Source organism: Lissotriton helveticus, chromosome 7, assembly GCF_964261635.1.
Source record: "Lissotriton helveticus chromosome 7, aLisHel1.1, whole genome shotgun sequence".
NCBI lineage: Eukaryota > Metazoa > Chordata > Amphibia > Caudata > Salamandridae > Lissotriton > Lissotriton helveticus.
Window position 1 is genome coordinate 587,608,858 of NC_136068.1, and position 23,715 is coordinate 587,632,572.

Below are 23,715 nucleotides of genomic sequence, written 5' to 3' on the forward strand. Positions count from 1 at the left end.
GTCAGAGGACGGCTTATATGGACTCTACGACGTCACATCCAGTTTACGGCGTCTTTAAGGAGTCGCTCGACACCTTCTACTGATGCGCAGAAGTACAGCTGTGGAAACATTTCTGGATCCAGTCTGGCACCTCAGGATACTTCTAAGGTAAGGAATCTGCAGCTAGATCTAGTCTCTACCACATAGAGCATTACCAAAGGTAAGTAACTTATTCTTTAGGCTCTCACTGGACAGCTGCTGCAGAACATTTGGCCTGATAACTTAAAATCATATTCCGGGTGATGCGTTGAGGGGTCGCCAGTACAGCCTACTGTGTTAGGCAACGCCACCCTTGTACACAGACTCCCAGGAGATCACGGTGGATATCTGTCAGAGCTTTGTATCCATCTTCAGTGGGTTCTGTGATGTGAATTAACATGATTTAAACCATTCTTGGTCAGGCAGCCAATACTTTGGTGGGGTGTGCAGCAGGAATGTCTCGAATGGGTTATACTTAATTGCCAGTTAGAGCTTTAGTTATTTCTTCATTGCATGAAGAAGTGTGAGGTCCTTGCAACCCTAGATGTACTACAGCCTCAGGATCCACCTCACCAGTGTTCTTGGAGATCAGGCTTATTCTAGTAATCCTACTGCCACCCCCGCCCCCCAAGCAACTGTACTTAATAAAGTGTATACATACACCATCATGCATAGCACAATCTGTTTTTTTGTTGCTGTTGTAAGTAAGCTAAAGCTAAAGAAAAGGCCACTGCACTTTTCACTTGCCTGAGTGCAGTACCAATGAGGTCAGTCTTCAGGTTCCAACTCGCCTCTTTACGTTACTAAGTGAAGTGGTAGATACAAAAAATGAGTGTTGTCGAGCTTGGATCTTTGAGATCTGTTCTTTGGAATTACTGTGGTCTTGCTACAGTCATTTGCTAGGATTTCATTAAGGTAAGAAAGTTTTCTAGCTTGTTATATCAATGTGTACTGCTTTCTGCCTAAGAGTACTAGGTAGATCACAGTGCCTGATTCCCTTTGGGAAGTCTCCCAACACTGCTTGGATTTACTGTGACTCTTTCCAGATCTCTGAGACCTTGGCTGGCAAACTGTCACTGTCTAGTGACAGTCAGCGATGTGTTGGTTTTATTTACTTTAGTAGACAAGAGTATTCCTAGATGAGCTCCTGGGACAGAGAAGCTGAGAGTTTCTACAGTCAGGTCAAATTGGCTGGTGGACCCCCGACTAGCATCTTCGAAGCACCATTAGCATCAGAGAGGATAGCAGCCCTTTTAGGGCCCCATCAGGACAGGTATGTCAGCAGATTGTGCCAGTAACAGTATTACAATTTCCGACACCATGCTGAATGTTAAACTAGTTTGTTTGATTGCACACATTTTGTATTTGATGTTTAATTACATTTTCTTTACTTTACTTTTCCGCCCTGCTTCCTAGGCATGGGACACAGTCCTTCTCACACCCAAGTGTAGGAGGGACTCTGGCTCCCTAGTTGTAGGACAAAGCTGTGCCTAGTAGTTCTGAAACTCAACCCCATTCTTCTGGTGAGCGGCTCAGCCTCACCATAGCGGTGTATATTTAGTAGTTCCACATGTCACACACTCCCCAAATGTATTTGACACAATCCTACCATCATTCATTTTCTTTTACACTGTCACTCATCTTGTGCACCTGTGTATCTTAATCCTGTCTCTTAACAAAACAGTCACTAATATACATTTTTTTCTCTTCCATTGAACAGGACGGGGGTACCCGGGGACGCCGCTGCGCCATCGAGGCTGACATGAAGATGAAGAAGTGATAGCCTGAGCTATGGAACGGCAGAAGATAAAGACAGAGGGAGAACCTGGCGGAAGTAGATGGTGTATTTCTGTTAGTGAGTGGGTGCAAAAAGGCACTGAGAAAACCTCCAGATTCCTAGTTCATATCACACCACAACTGAAGAAAATTCTGTGCAGTGATGGAAAGCCATTGCTAGATCACTTGCCCTACACCTCCCTTATGTGAGGGAACCAGCGGGAACAGGGACAAAAGGATCAGCTTGGCATTTTCTGAAACACCCAGTGGTTTAACCAGATGGGGAATAGTCCTTATACAGGCAGTTGGAGTTGTGCCCTGTATTGGAAAGAGAAGTATCCTGGACTTTGTCAGCTGCATCCTTGTGTAGCATCGGGAGTGTATATTTAATTTTTTTCCAGTATCTGACACACTGAGACCAAGAGCAGTGCTTTTATCCATTTGTTGTAAATATGTATAATAAAATAAATACAATTGTCTTCAGATCATGAAAGCTAGTGTTTTGTTTGTGAGCTTCAGCATTACACGATTATGTCTGCTGTAGAGCTACAGGAAATGATGTTTCTGCAGCCTTGCTATGCTTACTGTTCATACACTGAGAATGTATGCTGCAGTGTAGTTGAGCTAGCATAGTTATTGGTTGCTTGGGCTAGAGCTTGTCTCCATTTAGGGAAATGGTTGCTAGCGTAACAAAACTTGAGGGGGGTCCCTGCAAACTACATGGAGGACTCAGTCAGGAGCTCTAAGGCCAGGGTACTGTGCTGAGGTGCCCCCTGGCGCTCGGGCCTCCTCGCACTGCGGAAGCTGCGGGGGCCTTTGTTACGCCACGGGAAATGGTGTGAATTGATCTGACATAAGAACACATTTGTTGTAGGTGTGGTTTCAGGCCCTCTTGACCATGTCTTGCATAGAATACAAACAGGCCAGCTATAAGAAGGTAGAGCGAGGACATTCTCTGTCACAGGGATCGAGAACAGTCAAGGCAGATCTTCAGGAGTTCTAGAGTCCATCAACTCATGTTCCTCCTGATGCCCGCCCTTTCTCGGCTAATAACCTGTTTTATAACGGAAGGAGATTGTACAAGCTAACCATGACAAGCTGACATGTTTCTGTACCAGATTTGATTCTCCGAAGGGCAGTGCTCTCAATCTTCCTTGTCCTATCACCAACCAGACCTCTACCCCTCTTGTTGACTTTGTGACTGATATCCCTCAGATTATACCTCCCTAAAAATATCAACCCTACAAACACTCACATATAGCCCTATCGCCCCTCCCCATCCACCAACATCTAAACTACTTCATTCTATTAAAGCCCAGATTCAACTTGTGACCCCACCCATTCACCCATCTCACAATGATGACCCTTCCTTCACATTTTTCATGTTTCAGAGCCTCTCTTAGCGTTGCACTCATTAATTTGAAGTCCACTGTCAAACATACCACCTGCATCAAAGACACTGTTGCGGAAGTATCTCCTTGTTTATTTTCTTACACTGAAACATGCTTGCCAGTGACACTGTTGTGGATGTACCTCCTTGTTTTGCAGCATGAATCTTTTCTGTATTCATATGCTGTGCATTATTGATCCACTAGTGTTTGGGTCCCGAATTCCCAATGTCCTAATATTACTTCTTTTCTCTCTTTTTTTTCTTTTTCTTCTGACCCTCAATGATCCCACCATTTGCTGTCTAATCCAGCCTCTCTTGATGTCATATGTCCTCCCTAGAAGCTCCCATGCATGGTCGTCCTCTTCAGATTCATTTTTCCCATTATTGGGTCTGGAAGCATAGCGGTAGGCTCTCCGATGGGTGAAATTAAGAAGTTTGGATGAAGTTTCATTGACAAGACACCAAAGAAGTTTACCGAAAACGTTACTCGAAAAGAATATTTTGATCTTATACGTCAAGGCCATATCTGTTCTGCTTGATATGGAGTAAGAACCTTTCAATTTTTGCCCGAAGTTCCACCACAAATTCGCCCAGAAGGGCACCCATCAGGTGTGAAACCTTTTCCTCCCGCTTGACCACAAGTGCAACCACTGCGAGGCCTGTGCGAATTTCAAGCTGAAGACGTTGAGGGCAAGGGACAAACAGAGGCACACACAATACGCCATGCAGGGCCAGAAACAGACTCCCATCACTAGAAAGCCTGGATTTTTCGAGCAACGACGAAGATAACATTCCTAACACGGCAGATGGAAGAAGGCTTTGACGTCAAGATGCGAATCATCGACATTGAGAGGGAACATCGGAAGCTAAAAGAAAATAAGGACTCTGATAACTCTGAATAAACTTTCTGGGGGTGGAATCTAGAACACCAGACTCTAAAACATAGAGAGCTGCTTCTGGGCCGAAGAAATCGTTGACAGAAGGCAAGCAAACTCAAAGGGAACACCTTTAGTCCCACCTCGAGGACACCGCAGGCAGTTATACTCCCAAAAAGACAAAGTCGTCGAAAGATGATCAAAGTCTAGAGGTTTTGACATCAAAAGAAGACAGAAGTTGGGAGGTGCTGAGCGATACACCGTCGAAGGAAACCTTAATGTCAAAAAGAAAATCTTCGACAATACTCAACACTGAAGTTTGATCTGTCGTTATCGAGCGGAAAAAAAAATGCCTCGAAGCAGAAATGGTTGCACTTCTGCTGAAGAAAAAGTATTTTGATTCAGAATCCCTCAAAAGCTTTTGATGCCAAAGAAAGAATAGGAGAAAGGTGTTGAAGAATTCGACTCCTATTTGGCACCAGAGCCACAGGAGGAGCAAGAAGAACAAGAGTACTTCCTCAAATAAGATGATCCTGATAAAATGGAAATGAGTATGCTTCAGGACCCTGAAGGGTCAGGGTATGTGGAAACCCAGTAGCAAGACATTGAAACAGATTCTCCAGAGGAGGGAATTGATTCTTATCCATCAAGGCCTTCCCCTCCAAATGATATTACAGTGTATGGACAGCTCGTAAAAAGAGCAGCTGATAAATATGGTGTACAATTAAGGAGGAAAAAACACAATCCTGCTTCCTCTTAGAGACATTGCTGCCTTCTCAGACCAGGAACCAGTTCCTACCAATGCTGCCTAGATCAACAGAGAGAGGCCTTTAAGGAGCCTGCAATGTGCAGAGTTGTCTCACCGAGGGCAGGGAAAAAATACAAGCATTCCTCAAAGTATCCTCTGTACATAAGAGGAACAGTCCCAGCTGACTCCCATCATTGCAGCTACAGCCAGGAAAAGGCCAAACATCCCAACAAGATTGAAACCCCCACCAGGTAAAGGGAGAAAGAAGATGGATATGGTGGGCAGGAAATTTGAGAGCGGTGCGGCAACCCAGTGGAGAATAGCCAACTCAAACGCTCTCCTCAGTAGATACGCATACCAGAACTGGGATGAGATGGCAGAGCTAATGAAGCACTTGCCCGAACAGTATCGAAAAAGAGCAGCTTCCCTGGAAGAGGAGGGGAAAACATTACGAATACATTCCTCAAGTCAGCACTAGTAATAACAAGTAAAGGTTTGGCCCCTAATCAGTAAGGCCGGACTAATATAATAGAAACAACCATACAAAAATGTCAATACTGATACTCATTCAGACATCACATTTGTTCCAAAGGCCAGGAGACCTAAACAACCTGGTTGAAAAAAATTGAATTTTTATTTTTCATTTCAAATATGTTTTCTTATTTCATTCCTTTGTTTTGAATGAAAATGAATTTTTCTTGATTTCACAATATATATATATATATATATATATATAAATACAATTATGAACATACACTAAAGACACCACAACATGTGACAAACAAAAACACACAAATGTGATACATATAAAATACAAATCAATATATAATTAGAAACAAACAAAATATAATTCAGCGAAACCACCCTAATATTCTAGAAAATCATATACACATAATCTTTAGTGAGCAACAAGTGGTCTTCTCATTTTAATGGACACCTATTTGATTAAGAAAGAGACGAGTCGACGCGTTTCGAACCCCAATGACAATAATGTCGGGTTCTCCTCAGGATGTAGAACACCAAGCTCAAACTTTTGTCGAACGAACATCAGTCTCCTCATTCACCAGCTGGTGAAGTGAGTTGTCATAGGCACCTATGATATATATATATATATATATATATGTATGTATGTATATATATATATATATATATATATATATATATACATACATACATACATACATACATACATACATACATACATACATACATACATATATATATATATATATATATATATATATATATATATATATATATATATATATATATATATATATATATAAAATTCACGGGGGTCAAATCCAAAGGATTTATTGCACACAAAAAAGACGCGGTTCGCCTTCGTCGTATATATATATATATATATATTGATTTGTATTTTATATGCATCACATTTGTGTGTTTTTGTTTCACATGTTGTGGTGTATTTAGTGTATGTTCATATTTGTATTTATTTATATATTGTGAAATCAAGAAAAATTCATTTACAATCAAAACCGTAACTGTTTGCCTGAATAAACCCGTGGAACTTTTACCTGCAGACCTGGTGTGGCTCGTCTTTTTTGCCTTAAATCGATGAAAATCCTCGTGGAATATATATATATAGAGTGCTACTTGCCAAAGACCGGAGTGAAAATAAACTGAGGTTTGCTGCAGCCAACTGTGTGTCCGTGATTGCTGTCTTTTTGTATTGTGAGACGGCCGTGGTGTTTTGATTGAGGCTGCCTGCCTAATCACTGACCGCCGCCATGGAGTGGCTGGGAAAGGCACGGTGAGCTGGTTAGCTCACAATTTTGACTTTATCTATACTACTAGTATAAAGAGAGAACAGAAACCTTTGAGCCAGGTAAACTCGTGAACCTCAGCGCCAATCCACACACCCGATACATCGTTAAAATTGTCAGGGTGTGCAGATGGACATAGGCTATAAAAAATAAAAATTATACGTAAATTTAAAACTTAAACTTTAAAAAAAAGTAGTCCCCTGAAAGTAGCGCCTGCCGCGACGTAGCGTTGGCCGCGATGTGCGTGATGACGAGGAGGAGCGGCGGACATGGAGCGGCGGTGAAGTGAGGAGCGCGGGGAGGAGCGGCGGATCAGGTAAGGCAAAGGGAAATGGAAAATGTCGGGTCGGGAGGGAGTCGGGGCGGGAGGGGGGCGGGGCGGGAGGGGGCCGGGGCGGGAGGGGGCGGGCGGTTGGCCCTGATTACATCTGGTCCGTGTCCGTCCCTGAATACAAAAACAAAACCGCATTAGCACAGTTAATAGTGCTGTGCAGCGTGGGCAAACAGAAAAGCTTTTTCCCGAAGCTGTGCAGCAGCAGAAAAAAAGCAATAAGAAACAATGCAAGGACGTAGATGCGCATATGTGCGTACAGGTCCATCTGGTCCGTGTCCGTGCATGGGCATGCACGGACAATGTCCGGGGGGGGCCGGGGCGGGTGGGGGCCTGGGCGGGCGGTTGGCCCTGAAGCCTCATTGCCCCCGGACAACGTCGGGGCGGGCTGCTAGTATATATATATATATATATATATATATATATATATATATATATATATATATATATATATATATATATCCATATCCATACTACTATTATAAAGAGAGAGCTGAAACCTTTGAGGCGGGTAAACTCAAGAAGTACAGCACCAATCACAACACCCAATACAGCATTGGAAAGAGGAGTTGCAGCAGATGGACATAGGCTATACAGGTGGCCACCATATACATTAGAAACGTCAAAGAACCCTAGGGGTAAAGTAGTCCCTGGTGGGCGTGGGCATTGGCGTGGGCGTGTCGGGGGCGTGTTCGTGGGCGTGTCAAACTACACACTCAGAGGGCCATGGGCATGTCGGGGGCGTGGTCGTAGCCGTGTCAAAGTACACACATTATACTTCGTGAGAAGGGCGCACCACAACAGCGTTCTCAGAGGGGCGTGCCACAAATTTTATAACAAAAAAATGCCCGCGTCATTCAGTAGCGCGCCTTTCCACTCACGAGTTATAATCACTTCTCACACGTCCGTATAGAAGACACAAGGTGCGCCGTATTCACGCACATTGCCATACAGGCGGCGTTAATAACATATGTTGCGAAACAACCTTTGTGGGCATAAGCTTTACCGATCTCAACCGGGGATAAACTCAGGCGTCTCAGAATGCAAACGCCCACACGTCTCAGAATGCACACGACCACACACAACAACGCTGAACAGCACGCACACCTCACAACGTGCACGAACGCTAATCTCACTGTGATGAGATTAGCGTTCGTGCACGTCGAGAGGTGTGCGTGCCCTTCAGCGTTGTTGTGTGTGGGCGTGTGCATTCTAAGATGCCTGCTGCATTGGAAAGCGGTGGGGTAGCGTTCGGTAAAGTTTGCCGTCCTTCACGTAAATCTTTTTTATACCCGGACAACGTCGGGACGGTCAGCTAGTATATATATATATATTGATTTGTATTTTATATGCATCACATTTGTGCATTTTTGTTTCACATGTTGTGGTATCTTTAGTGTATCTTCATATTTGTATTTATTTATATATTGTGAAATCGAGAAAAATTCATTTACAATCGAAACAAAGTATGAAATAAGAAAAATATTTGAAATGAAAAATTAAAATTCCATTTTTTTCAACCGGGTTGTTTAGGTCTCCTGGCCTTTGGAACAAATATGATGTCTGAATGAGTATCAGTATAGGAATTTTTTGTGGTTGTTTCAAGTCAGCACTAGACGCATCTGACACTGCAAGTCTTCAAATGATGGCCGGAACAACACTGAGACGCCATGCATGGTTGAGGGTGCCTGGTTTCAAGCCAGAGGTACAGGCAGACATCATCAGTGTGCCGTTCAATGAGAAGCAACTTTTCGGTAGCACAGTGGATGAAACCCTTTAACAATTAGAAAGGTTATCAAGATGGCAAAGTCAAAGGGAGCCTTGCAATTCAGAGGAAACCTGAGGAGAGGAACCCCACCGGTCCGAAGAACTGCAGGGAGAGGAAGTTTTACTGGAACAACTTCACAGGAAGGGTTTCAGGGCACAAGCCAAGCTCAGACACCATCACAACATTGGCAGTATCAGACACAGGGACGCCAGCCCTTTCGGGGAGGTTCAAGAGGAAGAGCACAACCTCACAGAAAAGGAGTAGTTTCCTCCAGCAAGTGACTTGTCATGCCATCAAGACCTCTCACACACAACACCCGTGGAAGAAAAATAAATAGCTTTGCTCAGGAGTGGGGGAAGGTGACCTGAGACAATTGGATAATAAACATCGTAAAATTTGGATACTGCATAGAATTTATAAAGACACCACCAGCAAAGGGACCGAAGAAAGTGGCCGAATCAAAAGAGGAAACATCTTGTCTGCTCAAAGAAGTAGAGGAATTGCTGGTAAAGAGAGCAACAGAATGGGTGCCCACAAAAGAGATCAATCAGGGAAATAACTCAACTTGTTTCTTAAGTCCAAAACAGGACAGCACTCATCACCCGATACTGGACCTTCGTTTTATAAACAAGTCCATAAAAACACAAAGATTAAAGATGACAAGATTGCAAGACGTTATACCACATTAACAAAAGGGAGATTACATGGCAACTATAGACCTTAAAGATGTATACTTGCACATCCCAATGAATCACTGACACATGAGATATTTGCGCTTTGTAGTAAAAACGACACACTATCAATTCAAGGTACTGGCGGAGCAATACAGCATATCAATGTTCTGGAGCTAAAGACAGTATTCCTAGGCTTTAAATCCCTTTCAGAAAGAGCTGTGGGAAAATCTATTTTAGTTCAAATAAACAACACAACAACTTTTTATCTCGTTCATTTAAGACTAGTTCAGGAAATCTGGAAGTGGGCCAATCAGAGACAAATACACTTAATGGCAATTAATCTTCTAGGAAAAGACAATGTCTAAGTAGACAAGCTAAGCAGGCAAGCATCATCCTCCCACGAGTGGAAACTCAATCAAGCAGCACTCAGACAGATATCGAAACAATGGGGAAAACCAAAAATAGATCATTTAACAATGCCAGCAAACGTAAAATGCCAGTACTATGCGTCTAGACATCAACACCACCAATCCCTGGGGAATGCTCGGTCAATAAGCTGGTCAGGGATATTTGCTTACACTTTTCCCCTGATGCCACTGTTACACAGGGTAATCTTCAAATGCAAACATACCAACATGAAACCAATACTCATTGCCCCTCCATGGGCCAGACACACTTGGTACTCTGTCCTTATATAAATGGCGCAGGCTAACATTCAGAGATTATCAAGACAACAAGACCTGCTTTCAATGGAAAGGGGAAGAGTTCTTCATCAGGAACCAGAAAGTTACAGTTTGGCAGCATGGCTCCTGAGGACATTGAGTTTGGCCACCAAGGTTTACAGAATACACAATAGCCATTCTCAGAGAAGCAAGAAGGCCAGCAATAAGGAAGTGTTACATAGCCAAATGGGAAAGATATTCAAAGTGTTGTAAAAAAAAAGGGGGCTATTGTAGGAGAACACCAATGACACAACAGTCCTTAAATATCTTACGCACCTCAATTGCCGCAAACAAACTTATGCTTCATTCAAAGTGTATTTAGCAGCAATAGTGGCCTACAAAAGAGGTCTTAAAGGTAGCCGTTTCATTAGAACACTTGTAATAAAAAGATTCCTAGAAGGAGCAAAAAGGATAGTACTACCTAGGCCAGTGCCAGCCCCTACATGGAACTTAAACCTGGTACTAACACAACTAAGAAGAAATCCTTTTGAACCATTGCACACGGCCTCCCTAAAGATACTCACTCTGAAAACAGCATTAATTGTCGCAATGACATCCCTTCACACTGTGAGTGAACTGCAGGCTCTTACAATCCAAGAACCATATTTGCAAATCCATTAGGACAGAATAGTCATAAGACGGATCCACAATTCCTACCCAAAGTAATTTCTCATTTTCACAAAAATCAGTCAATTCAAATACCAGTTTTTTCCAGGAGCCTAAAAATCAAGAGGAAAGAATGTTACACACATTAGACGCAAGAAGAGCAATTATGTACTAAAAGACAAGGGCAAGTAGGAAGACAAAGCAGTTATTTGTGTTGTTTGTAGACAACAACATGGGAAAACCAGTGACAAAGGGTATACAATTGCAAAATTGATTTCACAAGCAATCCAATTATGTCACTCAAGTGCAGGAATTCAGTAGATTCCAAATCAAAGGCTCACTCTACACCGAAAAAAGGAGCAATAATAGCCTTTCTATCAAATATACCTTTGCAAGACATTTACATGGCAGCTACTTGGTCATCAGTGCACACTTTTACGAAACGTTATTGCATAGATATTCAAATGAACAAGGAACCTCAAGTGGGACAAAAAAATATTAAACCGCCTATTTATAAATTCAAGCTCCTCTTCATCCCAATCATCACAGGTTTGGCAAACCGCTACAAAATCAATGCACAGCATGAGAATCAAATGAGAATCAAGAAAAGTTTCATGCTGCAAAACAAAATAGTTGAAGAAAAAAAAGAATCTAAAGATGGCAACCACGTGGAAGGGTATATGACGTCAAGAGAGGCTGGATAAGGCACCAAATAGTGGAATCGTTGACGTCCAGAAGAAAAGAAGGAAAAAAACGAGAAGGGGGACTGCTAGGATACTGTAGAATTCCAGACCCAACCACTGGATGACAGCATAATACACAGCATGTGAATACAGAACATTCTTCAATCTGCAAAACTACTCATATAGGTAAGAAACTATTTAGTTCACTTTTTTACACTGAAACAAGCTTACCAACACCACCGCCCCAATCGGACAATTTACCAGAGGGATTCAAAGTGGCCTTAATCCATCATAAATATATTATTTGTCCTGAAGTCAAAAGCTCCCTCTACAAGTCCTTTAATGCCGCGCTTGACAAATGTATTTCTGGTCCTACCACCTCCATTGTTTGTGCTCTCAACTATCATGTCCCAGACAAGCTCTTGAATCCTTCCAAACTGAATTCCTGAACTTGGCATAATACTTTAGATCTTCCTCAAAGTGACCTTTCATTTTTGGAAAATGTAAAATCTATGCTGTCGACCCCCTGAACTCCTAGCGCACAGTGAGTCCTGGACAAGAGGGATAATCTGGGCTACTCCTTATTGTTAAATGCTTATACACACAGTGCCTGTCCTAGGCTGTTCATTCTACTGTTACACGTCCCAAATGTTTGCTTCACGGACTACCAGCGGCTGTCATCATTTGACTCTTTCCTCTTCTTTTTTCCCCTCTAAAGAGAGCTCTCTTGGTTTATGACAGCCGAACTACCCCCTCCCTGAGTTTCCCACATCATGGGTTAAAGGAAATGTTAATTCCAAAGGCCTAGTCCAGGCTGTCGCTAACAAGAGATACACTTCTTTAGAAAACCCAGCTGAAATTCTTGACCACCACGGTCATCAGGAAAAAGGATTTGAATCCTCTAAAGTCATACAGAATAGCTCTCCTAAGAGCTGACTCAACTAAATGAAAGTGCAGAGGGCTAGAAAGTTGTTTGAAAAAGTCTTGCCTCCCATCTGACAGAACCACCTGCCCCATCCATGAAAGGGGCTATAAAGTACCAATCAGTAAAGCTAAAAACAAGTCTTCCAGTTTAGTATCACCAAAATAGTTACTCTGCCAAAGAACTCTTCCAGGTCTATCAAGAAAGTTCTATGACTACCTCATGTCCTTCTTTAACAAGAAAACAGCCAAGCTTCGAGCCAACATGAACCCTTCCGGTACCACCAAGAGACACCTTTTTAGACTCATTTGCTCTAGTAATTGAGCACTTCATGAACAGAAATCATCAACAAACTCAAGCTTGCTGCTACCTCTGCATACCCCTTTAATCTAAGAAAAACATTGAACTTGGTCAATTTGCCTTGCCATCCTTCATCACTAGATTCAGCAACATTTCCCTTCTAACAGGAGACTTACCTAACATGGAAACATGAACATGTGGCTTCTGGCCTCTAAATGTAGCTTGACTGCTGCTGTTTACACCTGAAGCTTGACTTCTCACAATATCTCTTTTGATGGGGGAAGAACCTTCCTTTTAGATATTAATAAGTCACCCCCGTGTAGGCCTTGAAGTTGAAGTTGAAGTGGAAGAAATTTATTGAGCGCACTAACACCTAGCGGTTTCTTGGCGCTGTGACTTGACATAGGAGGGGGAGGTGCCGGGAGATTATTGCAGAGAAAAAGCTAGGGAAAAGAGGTGAGTTTTTAAGGCTTTACGGAAGTCCATGTAGACAGAGAGGGACCGGATGGTGAAAGGGAGGGCATTCCAGAAGCGGGGGGCCAGGATGGAGAAACGCAGGCCTCCCTGTTTTTTCCTCTTAAAGCGAGGCCTTGTCACCATCAAGGAAGGGTGCATGGTATTTAAAAACGGGACATGTAGACATTGAATTGTTAAAATGTCCCTGCAGTGACAAGCCCCCAAAATCAATTTTTACTGTGGAATGTTCTAGCTGTCCTATGAGAAAACTAAAGTACAGATTAAAATACTAATTCTACTATCTTGAGTTTGGGACAAGCTACAAGAATGATTCAACCACAATTTGTAATATTTATTAAAAGTGCAGTTCAATGATGAAGTCAGATTTTTAATTACTATTTATGAAAAGTAACTTTAAAAAGTTACCTTTTTTGCCAAAAGCCCTCCGCGGCTAATTTGCATTAGCCTGACAGCAGCTGTCCAGCCAGTGATTGACTTTAGTGAGGAGTGAAATCTGGTTCCAGACGAGAAACAATGGTCTGGGTTGTTGGGAAGTATTTTTCTTCTCCTTGCAGGACAGTCAGTAAGGATGGACCTAGGATCTTCATCAACTTGTAGAGGGCCTGTCCTTTCACAAGTAAAGGTAGGTTGAGGCCGGGGAAAGCAAATCTTTGTTCCCACTTCCTGGCTGGCTCCAAACGCAGTCTATTTTGAGTGACCACAATGAAAGGGGCAACTCTTTTACCTGAGCACACGTCTGGGTGGGCACACAGGCTCTGCACAAGGGAAAAATGGTTTCCTCCTCTTATATTTTAGGAGTAAGGTGTACTCTAGGATGGTGTTCTGTAGAGCAAACGGGAACTGCTGAAAAAGTGGGTGGAGGTGCCTCTGGGAACTTTTACCTTATTGGTTAGGGAGAAGCTAGAAGTCACCCCGCCCTCAGGCTAGCGCTGACCATAAAAGTAACACCACAGGCCTTATAACCCTTTCTGGACCTGTGAAAGAGAAAAGAAGGACTGTGCCTGCTGTGTGAGACCTCTAGGGAGACCTGAATAGCTGAACCTGCTCCTGCTTGTACCCAGGACCAAGGAAAAGTCTTCAAGGGACAGCTTGCTGGCCTATATGGCTACATAGTGGTACAAAAGGGGGTGGTGATGGACGGAGCATCTGAACCAATCAAACACTCACACCCAGTCAACAGATCTGGGTTTAATCCATCACCGTTCTTTAGCCCACTCTGCCACCCCAGTTCAGACATGGCCATATGCAAATCAGACTGACCCTGTGCCTCATGGGAACAGTCCAGCCCGAACTGCCTAGCCATGCCTTCCCTGGACCGGAAACAAGCTTCCGAGGACCGGTTTCTGGCATTTCAGCCGTCTTCAGCCCGGCTTGCTTGAATCCAGTGGCAAAGGGAGCAAGGGACTCACGTCTGAGCATACCCTGCCAACTTATGGCGAACAAAGTGGTACGAAAGGGGGTGGTGATGGACAGAGCATCTGAACCAATCAAACACTCACACCCAGTCAACAGATCTGGGTTTAATCCATCACCGTTCTTTAGCCCACTCTGCCACCCCAGTTCAGACATGGCCATATGCAAATCAGTCTGACCCTGTGCCTCATGGGAACAGTCCAGCCCGAACTGCCTAGCCATGCCTTCCCTGGAACGGAAACAAGCTTCCGTTTTTTTTTTCACCTTTTTTCCTTTTTTGGTTCTATGGCTCTTATGTATCCCCTTTTTCGGGACGCGGTGTCGGCATGTGGGCCCCCTGGGGTGTTTTTGCTAGCATGGGCCTTCTGGTCTTTCTGCCGTCACGGTCTACTACACATTCATTACTCCTGTTACCACTAGTTCCATTTGCCGGTCTATTTTTGAGTGCTTCGTTAGCCATGGGGCGCATGCAGTGATGCCGCGTTCTTTCTTTTCTTTCCCCCCCCCTTTTTTTCCCAATGTCCTTTCCCTTTTTCCCTCCCCCCCCCTTTTTTCCTTTCCTCCCCTGGGTTGTTGTAGCGGAGGGCTCTTTGCTTTGCACGCCTATTTTCAGTTCTGTGTATCATTGTGGGCTCTCGTTGTGGTGGGTGGGCGCCGGGCAGCGGTTGCAATTGCTTATTACTGTGGGACTCACGTTCTACCCTTGCCAAAATGTAACTGTTCTTTTTTAATTATCCTGTGTTCTGCATTTCTGCTTGCCCGCGGCCAGCCACGGCCCTCAGGACTTTACTGATTGCCATTATTCTGCTATACCCTTTCTTCTATTATAAAATCAACCTTCTTTTATCCTGCTCGTGGTGGTTGCTCTGTGGCTTTTCGCCTTTGCTTCCAGTATGGTTTGCTATGATAGCCTGTTGGAACTTCTGTACTGCCCGATGTGTTTCTTTAAGTGTGGTGGCCGGCCCGATGGGTTGTAGGCCCGTATTTGTGAGCACTTTCTGTATAATAAAGGTTTAAAAAAAAAAAAAAAAAAAAAGTCCTGTGGGGCCTGTTGCCGAAATATGTCGGTAGCGGACACCCACCATGTTTGCATCTACTGCCTGGTGGCCGATCGTGACTCCCGGGATTGCTGTGACTGTCATGCCATGGCCCCCAAGGCCTTGTGGGAGCGCCATCTGAAGTTGTTGGAGGTCCAGCATTCGTCGCGTCACCGCTCCGAGTCTAGGGGCCGTTCCTTGGACCGCTTGCGGGACCGGCATCGCCGCTCCTCGGACTCCAGGTCTTCACACTCGGATTCCGGTAAGCGTTGCCATAAAAAGAAGTCAAAGAGGCGTGCTCGCTCTCCGACGTCCCCCCGTCGCTCCTCGCCTCGCCCCTGCGGCTCCTCTGGAGCCAGGGAGTCCTGCGGCCAACCCGCCATACCCGGGTCCGTCAGTGACTCCCGAACAGATGCAAGAATTCCTTGCTGCTTTGAACCGCCTTACAGGCCTCGGGCTCCCGCCAGCGCGCCTTCGGGCCCCGCGCACCCGTGTCCAGATCCTGCTGGCCTGGCAACTCCGCCACTGGCTCCAGCCCCGGTGCCACAGGATCCTGCACCGCTTGCTCCGGTGCCACGAGGTGCGGCGTTGCCGGCTCCGGTGCCACCCTCGGCTCCCGCCCCAGGCACCATTCATCCCACCTTTGCCCCGGTTCCCTGACCATTTTGCTCCAACCTGGGAGCCGGCGGCGGCTCGGCTCCGGTTCGGCCCCGGACGGCGCCATTCCCGACGCCGATCATCCCTTCTCCAGCTCCAGCTCTGCCGCCACGACCGGCTCCCTCTACGCCAGAGGCGGACGACTACTGGAAAGGGTCCGAGGGCCCGCTTGCTCGGCAATGTGACTCTGAGCTTGATTGGGTGGGCGATTTGGAGGATGCAGGCGACCTCGATGTCTCCTCTGACCCGGGGTTCGCCTCTCCCCACCTACAATGGAGGAGGGCGCCTCCTACATGATGGTCCTCCGTCGGGCTGCTGAGGCCCTCAACCTTGACCTCCCCACGGTGGCCCTCAAGACCAACCTCCTCAATGATGTGCTCCAGACAGCATCTACTTTGGCAGAGCCGCTACGTCCCTTTAATGAAGCCCTTACAGAGGTCCTTGTGGTCACTTGGTCGAGGCCGGCCACGGGGGCCCCGGTGGATAAAAACGTCGCCAGACACCACAGACTAGCGCCCGATGACCCCGCCTTCTTGACCAATCACCCTACGCCTGAGAGCCTGGTCATTTAGGCCTTGACGTCGCAGAGTGTTTTTTCCACAGCCCCGCCGGATAAGGACTCTAAAAGGCTGGACCAATTTGGGAAGTGGTTGTTCTCTTCGGCCAGCCTCGCGCTGCGGTCGGTGAACACCAATGTTCCCTCTAAGTTTTTTTCCTCTGTGTGCGGCAGTGGAGGGTCTCTATGCGCTGCAACCATGGCAATGTGCGCCAGGAACCAAACAGCGCATGTCTGCGGTGCCAAATGGCACTCAAAACATTTACTTTACAAAGTGAAAAGATGGTGCATTTTCACACATACAGTGCCACAATAAGGGTCTTAAGGGCAGTTTGTAAATTGGATAAGCACGCCATGACATGATTTGGTTAAACTAGCCCGTTCTGCCCTCTGTTCCACTTGTTTTTCCCTCGTTTTTGTTCCCCTCTGCCCTCTGTTCCACTCTTTTTTTTGTGCCTTTCTGCCCTCTGTTCCACTCGTTTTCCCCCTTTTTTGTGCTCTTCTGCCCTCTGTTCCACTCCTTTTTTGTGCCCTTCTGTCCTCTTTTCCAATAGTTTACTGTGCCTTTCTGCCCTCTGTTCCACTCGTTTTTCCCTTGTTTTTTGTATTCTTCTGCCCTCTGTTCCACTTGTTTTTTGTGCCCTTCTGCCCTCTGTTCTACTTGTTTTTGTGCCTTTCTGCCCTTTGTTCGTTTTTCCCTTGTTTTTTGTGCTCTTCTGCACTCTGTTCCACTCGTTTTTCCCTTGTTTTTTGTGCTCTTCTGCCCTCTGTTCCACTCGTTTTTTGTGCCCTTCTGCCCTCTGTTCTACTTGTTTTTGTGCCTTTCTGCCCTCTGTTTCACTCGTTTCCCCCTTTTTTTGTACCCTTCTGCCCTCTGTTTCACTCGTTTTCTCTGTTTTTTTGTGCCCTTCTGTCCTCTGTTTCACTCGTTTTCCCCTTCTTTTTTGTGCCCTTCTGCCCTCTGTTGCACTCGTTTTCCCCTTTTTTGTGCCCTTCTGCCCTCTGTTTCACTCGTTTTCCCCTTCTTTTTTGTGCCCTTCTGCCCTCTGTTTCACTCGTTTTCCCCTTTTTTTGTTCCCTTCTGCCCTCTGTTTCACTCATGTTCCCCTTCTTTTTTGTGCCCTTCTGCCTTCTGTGTCACAGATCTTGTGTGCTGTGAGGACGCGGGGCAGACTCTAGCCTTTTGTTTAACCCCTTCCATGCTCATGAAGAGCTCAGCTCGTCATGCAGTACACTGCTCGTGTGCTCATGACGAGCTCAGCTCGTCATGAACCATGGAAATCCGAAAAGTTCAGCACCCAGGAAAATCTCCTGCAGCATTAAAGGTGTTAAGTATTGCTGTTAATCAGAGCCCCTTCACGGGCTCCGATTAACAGCAATACTTAAACAAAAGGCCAGAGTCTGCCCTGCGCTTTCCTAACAAAAGCGTAGACAGTTTCCAAACACAGCGTTTACTTTAGCACACGCTGTGTTTGGAAACTGTCTACGCTTTTGTTAGTAAAGTGCGGGGCAGACTCTGGCCTTTTTTTTAAAGTATTGCTGTTAATCGGAGCCCGTGAAGGGTCTCTGATTAACAGCAATACTTAAACAAAGGGCCAGAGTCTGCCCCGCGCTCCCACATAGCCGCAAGCGCCACAAGCCCTCCCCCGCCTCCTTACCGCACTCCTCACGACCGCTCCGCCGCATTCGCATCGCTTGCTTCTCTCAAAGCGGCCGGCGACGCGACGTCCTGACTGTGTGCGCGCTCCACGCGAGGTGGTGTGCGCTGAGGTCAGGAGCGGTGCGCGCGCCCTAGAGGGAACGTGGTGAACACTGCCTGCTTTTTGGGCCGCTACTCCCACGCAGTGTGGGATGCCGTTGCTCAGGTGTTGCCTCAGTGTCCTGAGGAGGTGCAGGCTACCCTTTCTCAGGCAATTGCGGAAGGGAAAGATGCGGCTAAGTTCGCCATTCGGTGTGGATTAGACACCGCCGACTCATTGAGCAGGGCGATTTCTGCGACTGTGGCGTTGCGGCGCCACGCCTGGTTGCGTTCAACTGGGTTCTCGCCCGATGTCCAGAGTTCACTCATGGACATGCCTTTTGATGGCACCCGCCTGTTTGGCGACAAGGCTGACAGTGCACTGGAGCCTTTTAAGGACTCGCGGACTACGTCCAACTCCCTGGGTCTTTCTACTAAGAACCCGGCCACTCCTGGTTTTCTTTCCTTTCGTGGCCAGGGTTGAGGCACCCAGGCGTGCCATTCCACCAGGCCTGTGCAGAACCACCCCCAGCGAGGCCTGCGGTTGCGGTTTCCGCAGGGACGGGTCGGGGAACCAGCATGCGGGTCCGCCACCTCCACCCCCGCTGCTTCCGCCTCTAAACCCTCCTAATCTGAGCTTCAGGGAGCACCCCACACCGGTGGGTGGCAGGATCCACCACAATCTCCCCCACTGGCACGAGATTGCGTCAGACAAATGGGTGCTGCATATAATCTGCCATGGTTACTCCCTTCCCTTTCAGTCCACCCCCCCCGCGCGATGCCACCTCGGTGCCATTGCATGTCGGAGGATCATTTGGCTCTTCTCCAACAGGAAGTTGCAGCCCTCTTGGCCAAGGGGGCCATCAAGTGTGTTCCTGGGCCAGAAGTAGAGAGTGGTTGTTATTCCCACTACTTTCTGGCCCCCAAGAAGGACAAAGGGGGTCTGCGTCCTATCTTGGCCTTCCGGAACATGAATCGCTTCCTCAGGAATGAGAAGTTCAAGATGCTAACTCGGGCTCAGGTCGGTCTTGGCTGCCTTCGACCCTGGAGACTGGATGGTAGCGTTGGACTTGCAGGACACATATTTTCACATCCCCATCCTGCCGGCCCACCGGCGTTACCTGTGGTTCATGGTAGGCCAGGAGCATTTTCAGTTTACCGTGCTCCCCTTCGGCCTTACCAGCGCCCCTCGGGTGTTCACAAAAGTGATGGCTGTGGTGGCAGCTCATCTGTGCAGGTCAGGGGTATCAGTCTTCTCCTACCTAGACGACTGGTTGTTGTAGGTGGGCTCGCCCCAGGCATTTGTCACCCACCTTCAGACTACGGCCGACCTCCTGCATTTGCTGGGGTTCTCCATCAACGTGCCGAAGTCGCACCTGGGTCCCTCTCAGATGCTCCCCTTCATCGGAGCAGTTCTGGATTCGACGCAGTTTCGGGTTTATTGCCCCGAGCAGCGAGTCCGGGATATTCAGGCTATGATTCCGATCTTTCAGCCTCTATCCCGGGTTTCTGTCAGGATGACCCTCCGGCTCCTGGGCCTTATGGCCTCCTGCATCCTGCAAGTGCAACGTGCCAGATGGCATATGCGGGCTCTGCAGTGGGACCTGAAGTTCCAGTGGGCACAGTATCAGGGCAACCTGCCCAATCATGTCCAGATCTCGGAGGGCGTGCATGACACTTGCAGTGGTGGCTCACGAATCGCGATTGTGTCAATGGCAGATCCCTCGCCCTTCCCCAACCGGAGCACACAATAGTGACAGATGCATGACCTCCTTGGATTGGGAGGCCACCTGGGCGAGGCTTAGATCAGAGTCCTCTGGTCTCCGGCGGAGTCCCGGCTCCATATCAACCTTCTGGAGCTGCAGGCGATCCGACTTGCACTGAAGACATTCCTTCCCTCTGTCCGGGGAAGTGTAGTGCAGGTGTTCACGGACAACACCACCGCCATGTGGTATTGCAACAAACAAGGCGGGGTGGGGTCCTGGACCCTATGTCGGATGGCTCTGCGCCTCTGGACATGGCTGGAACATCAAGGCATTACCTTGGTGGTTCAACACCTGGCAGGTTCTCTGAACGCCAGGGCGGACGATCTAAGCTGCCGGTGCTTGATGGATCACGAATGGCGTCTGAATTCAGACGTGGCGCAAGGTCTCTTTCAGCAGTGGGGAGAGCCTTGGTTAGATCTATTCGCCACCGAAGAGAACGTGCAATGTCATCAGTTCTGCGCGTTGGAATTTCCAAGGCAGTACTCTCTCGGAGACGTTTTGTCTCGAGTGGAGCTGCGGTCTGTTGTACCCCTTTTCGCCTATACCACTTCTGCCCAGAGTGCTGAAGAAGATCAGGCACGACCGGGCCCAAGTCATTCTTGTGGCTCCGGACTGGGCTCGGAGAGAATGGTATCCCGAGCTACTCAGTATGAGCATCGATCCCCCGATCCGTCTGCTTCTTCGGGAGAATCTTCTGTCGCAGCAGCAGGGAGCGGTCCTCCACCCGAACCTGTCCAGCCTCCACCTCCATGTCTGGAGATTGAGCGGCGACAGTTGACGGCTTCGACCTTCCTCCTGAGGTCTATAATGTAATTCTGGCAGCCAGGCGTCCCTCCACTAAAACTGTATACGCCTGCCGATGAAACAAATTTGTGGCATGGTGCACAGCAAAGGCTGTGGATCCCCTATCGGCCCCTCTTTCTGAGGTTCTTTTGTTTCTTCTATCTTAGGCCCAGCATGGCTCTGCTGTGGGCACTATCAAAGGATATCTTTCTGCCATTTCCGTCTTCCTGAGGCTCCCTGATCAGCCTTCTCTTTTTAAGTCCCCGGTTGTTAACCGTTTCCTCAAAGGCATTACGCACACGTTGCCTCAATGGGACTTAAATCTTGTCTTGACCTTTCTAATGTGCGCTCCTTTTGAGCCTCTTCATAACCATCCTTTACGTCTTCTTACTCTAAAGACGGCTTTCCTGGTAGCTATCACCTCTGCCAGAAGAGTGAGTGAGCTCCAGGCTCTTTCTTCTAAACCTACTTTCCTTTCTGTTCATCCAGACAAGATGGTTTTAAGGACACGTCCTTCTTTCTTGCTTAAGGCCGCCACGCCCTTCCACATCGGGCAGACCATCACTTTGCCCACTTTCTTTCCGCCTCCTTCCAGGGAAGAGGAGAGGCTCCACCGTCTGGACCCAAAACGCGTGCTTGCTTTCTATCTGCAGCGTACACAACAGTTCCAGGTGGATGATCAGCTCTTTGTTGGCTACGTGGATGCCAAAAAAGGTCGGGTTGTGCACAAACGGACCATTTCCCGGTGGGTCGTTCTGTGCATCAAAGCAAGTTACTCCTTGGCCAAGAAGGAGTCTCCTGTGGGGCTGCGTGCCCATTCGACCAGGTCAACTGCAGCCATTACTGCCTTGGGACGTAGCTTTCCCTTGCAGGACATTTGTCAGGCAGCTATGTGGGCCTCGCTGCACACGTTTACGAAGCACTACTGCCTTGACAGTCCAGTCCGGAGAGACGGCTTCTTTGGCCGTTCTGTTCTCCGTGACTTCCTGGTGTAATTTTGTTCGCAGGCCCACCACCGGGGTTGGTATTGCTGGGGTATCTATTCTAAGGTAAGATATCTATCACTAACGTGTCTCTTTCAGATGCACACGTTACTACTTGTGTAACGATATATCTGTAAGAGACATTAGTTAGTGATAGATTCCTTACCGCCCCGCCCATCCTCCCCGTTCTGCGAACTGATCACCAGGGTTACGGTCATCCCCTTTTAGGGCCCTAGTTTAATGTACCAGTGTTCAGTATCTTGCATGGCTCTGCGTTCCTGGTGCGCAAAGTCGTGTACGGAACTGACATTAGCGCGCATGAGTGGCAACTAAGTACTCCCCGTGACGTCATCTCGGCGCTGACGATGCCAGTGATGGACACGGAGCCGCAGGACGCCATCTACTGGCGCGCATAGGGACTGCTAATCAAAGCTTTCCGGATCCAGTCTGACGCCTGGGGATATTCTAAGGTAAGGAATCTATCACTATCTAATGTCTCTTATAGATATATCGTTGCACAAGTAGTAACTTGTGCTTCGTGCATGGAAATTGAGCATTAGCAGTTGAGAAACTTTGATCTCCCTCCCTAGGTTTGCGATGTCATCTTGGCAGCCAGGCATCCCTCCATCAAAACTGTATACGCCTGCTGTTGGGATACATTTGTGGCCTGCTGGTCTTCCTGCCAGGTGGACCCCCTTTCTGCACCACTGTCGGAGTTGTTAATGTTTGTTTTGTCTTTGGCCGGGCAAGGTCTTGCCCTAGGCACTGTTATGGGTTACTTGTCAGCTATTTCGTCTTTCCTGCGGTTGCCAGACCAACATTCCCTGTTCAGGTCACCTGTTGTGACTATTTTCCTGAAGGGTATACAGTACTGTTATCCTCCTAACACATTTGTGATGTATAAAGAAAAGACCTCTTTTTGAATGGTCACCCCCAAAGTTTGGACTGTAGCTGTTTTTTCAACTCCTGGAGTGCACAGAGGCTTGCTATCCAGACCCAGTGCCTGTGCCCTGACCTTAAAAGGGTGTATGTTTGAGATTCATACACCCAATTGGCATAAGCTAACTTACTTATAAGTCCTTAGTATATGGTACCCAAGGTCGGTAAGTTAGAGGGCCACTTCAGGGACAGCAGCACTGATTGTGCCACCCTTGGTGTGACAACAGTAAAACATGGCTCCCAGTCTGCCACTGCAGACTGGAAGAACAGGTTCTCACTGCTAACTCAATTTTGCGATTTAAAGCAATGGCAAAGCCCAATCTTCCCTTTCTAATATATGTAAGTCACCCCTAAGGCGGGCCTAACAAGGCCAAAGCCAGGGTGTTGTATATTAGATAGTGGCACATGTACTTTTACGTGTTATGGTAAAAACCCAAAATTGTCATTTTTACTGTGGAAAAGGCCTTCTGATCTGGAAAGTAATTAATCCCTTACCAGCAAAACCATACATGACCATAACTGCAGATCTGTGATTAAAGACATAGTTACCACAATCAGTTATGTGAATAAGTGTAGGAAGCTGGCTCTGTATATACTATACCAAATTGAGGTATAGTGGGCACAAAGTCCAGTGGAACCCCAAAGGTAGGCAGAGGTAAAAGTAGATAGCACCTTACTCTCTATTTGTGATAGTGTGGCCGTGCAGTAAGGTTGTATCAGATGGTAGTATTAAGCATTTGTTGTACACACTCAGGCAACAAATGAT

General features: G+C 46.9%; 1 protein-coding gene across 10 annotated transcripts in view; it reads left to right on the plus strand.

Moving 5' to 3' along the window:
• BRD8 (bromodomain containing 8) overlaps positions 1-23,715 on the plus strand; it is a 791,877-nt gene that overhangs the window by 454,908 nt on the left and 313,254 nt on the right. Inside the window, exon 22 of one of the 10 annotated variants that reach the window (XM_078652731.1) lies at positions 1,739-2,277. The exons of the other annotated variants lie outside the window; for them this stretch is intronic. Coding sequence (XP_078508857.1) covers positions 1,739-1,798 — 60 coding nt within the window. The 3' untranslated portion in view covers positions 1,799-2,277. Of the gene's footprint in view, positions 1-1,738; positions 2,278-23,715 lie in introns of those variants that run through there. 10 annotated transcript variants of the gene reach the window in all.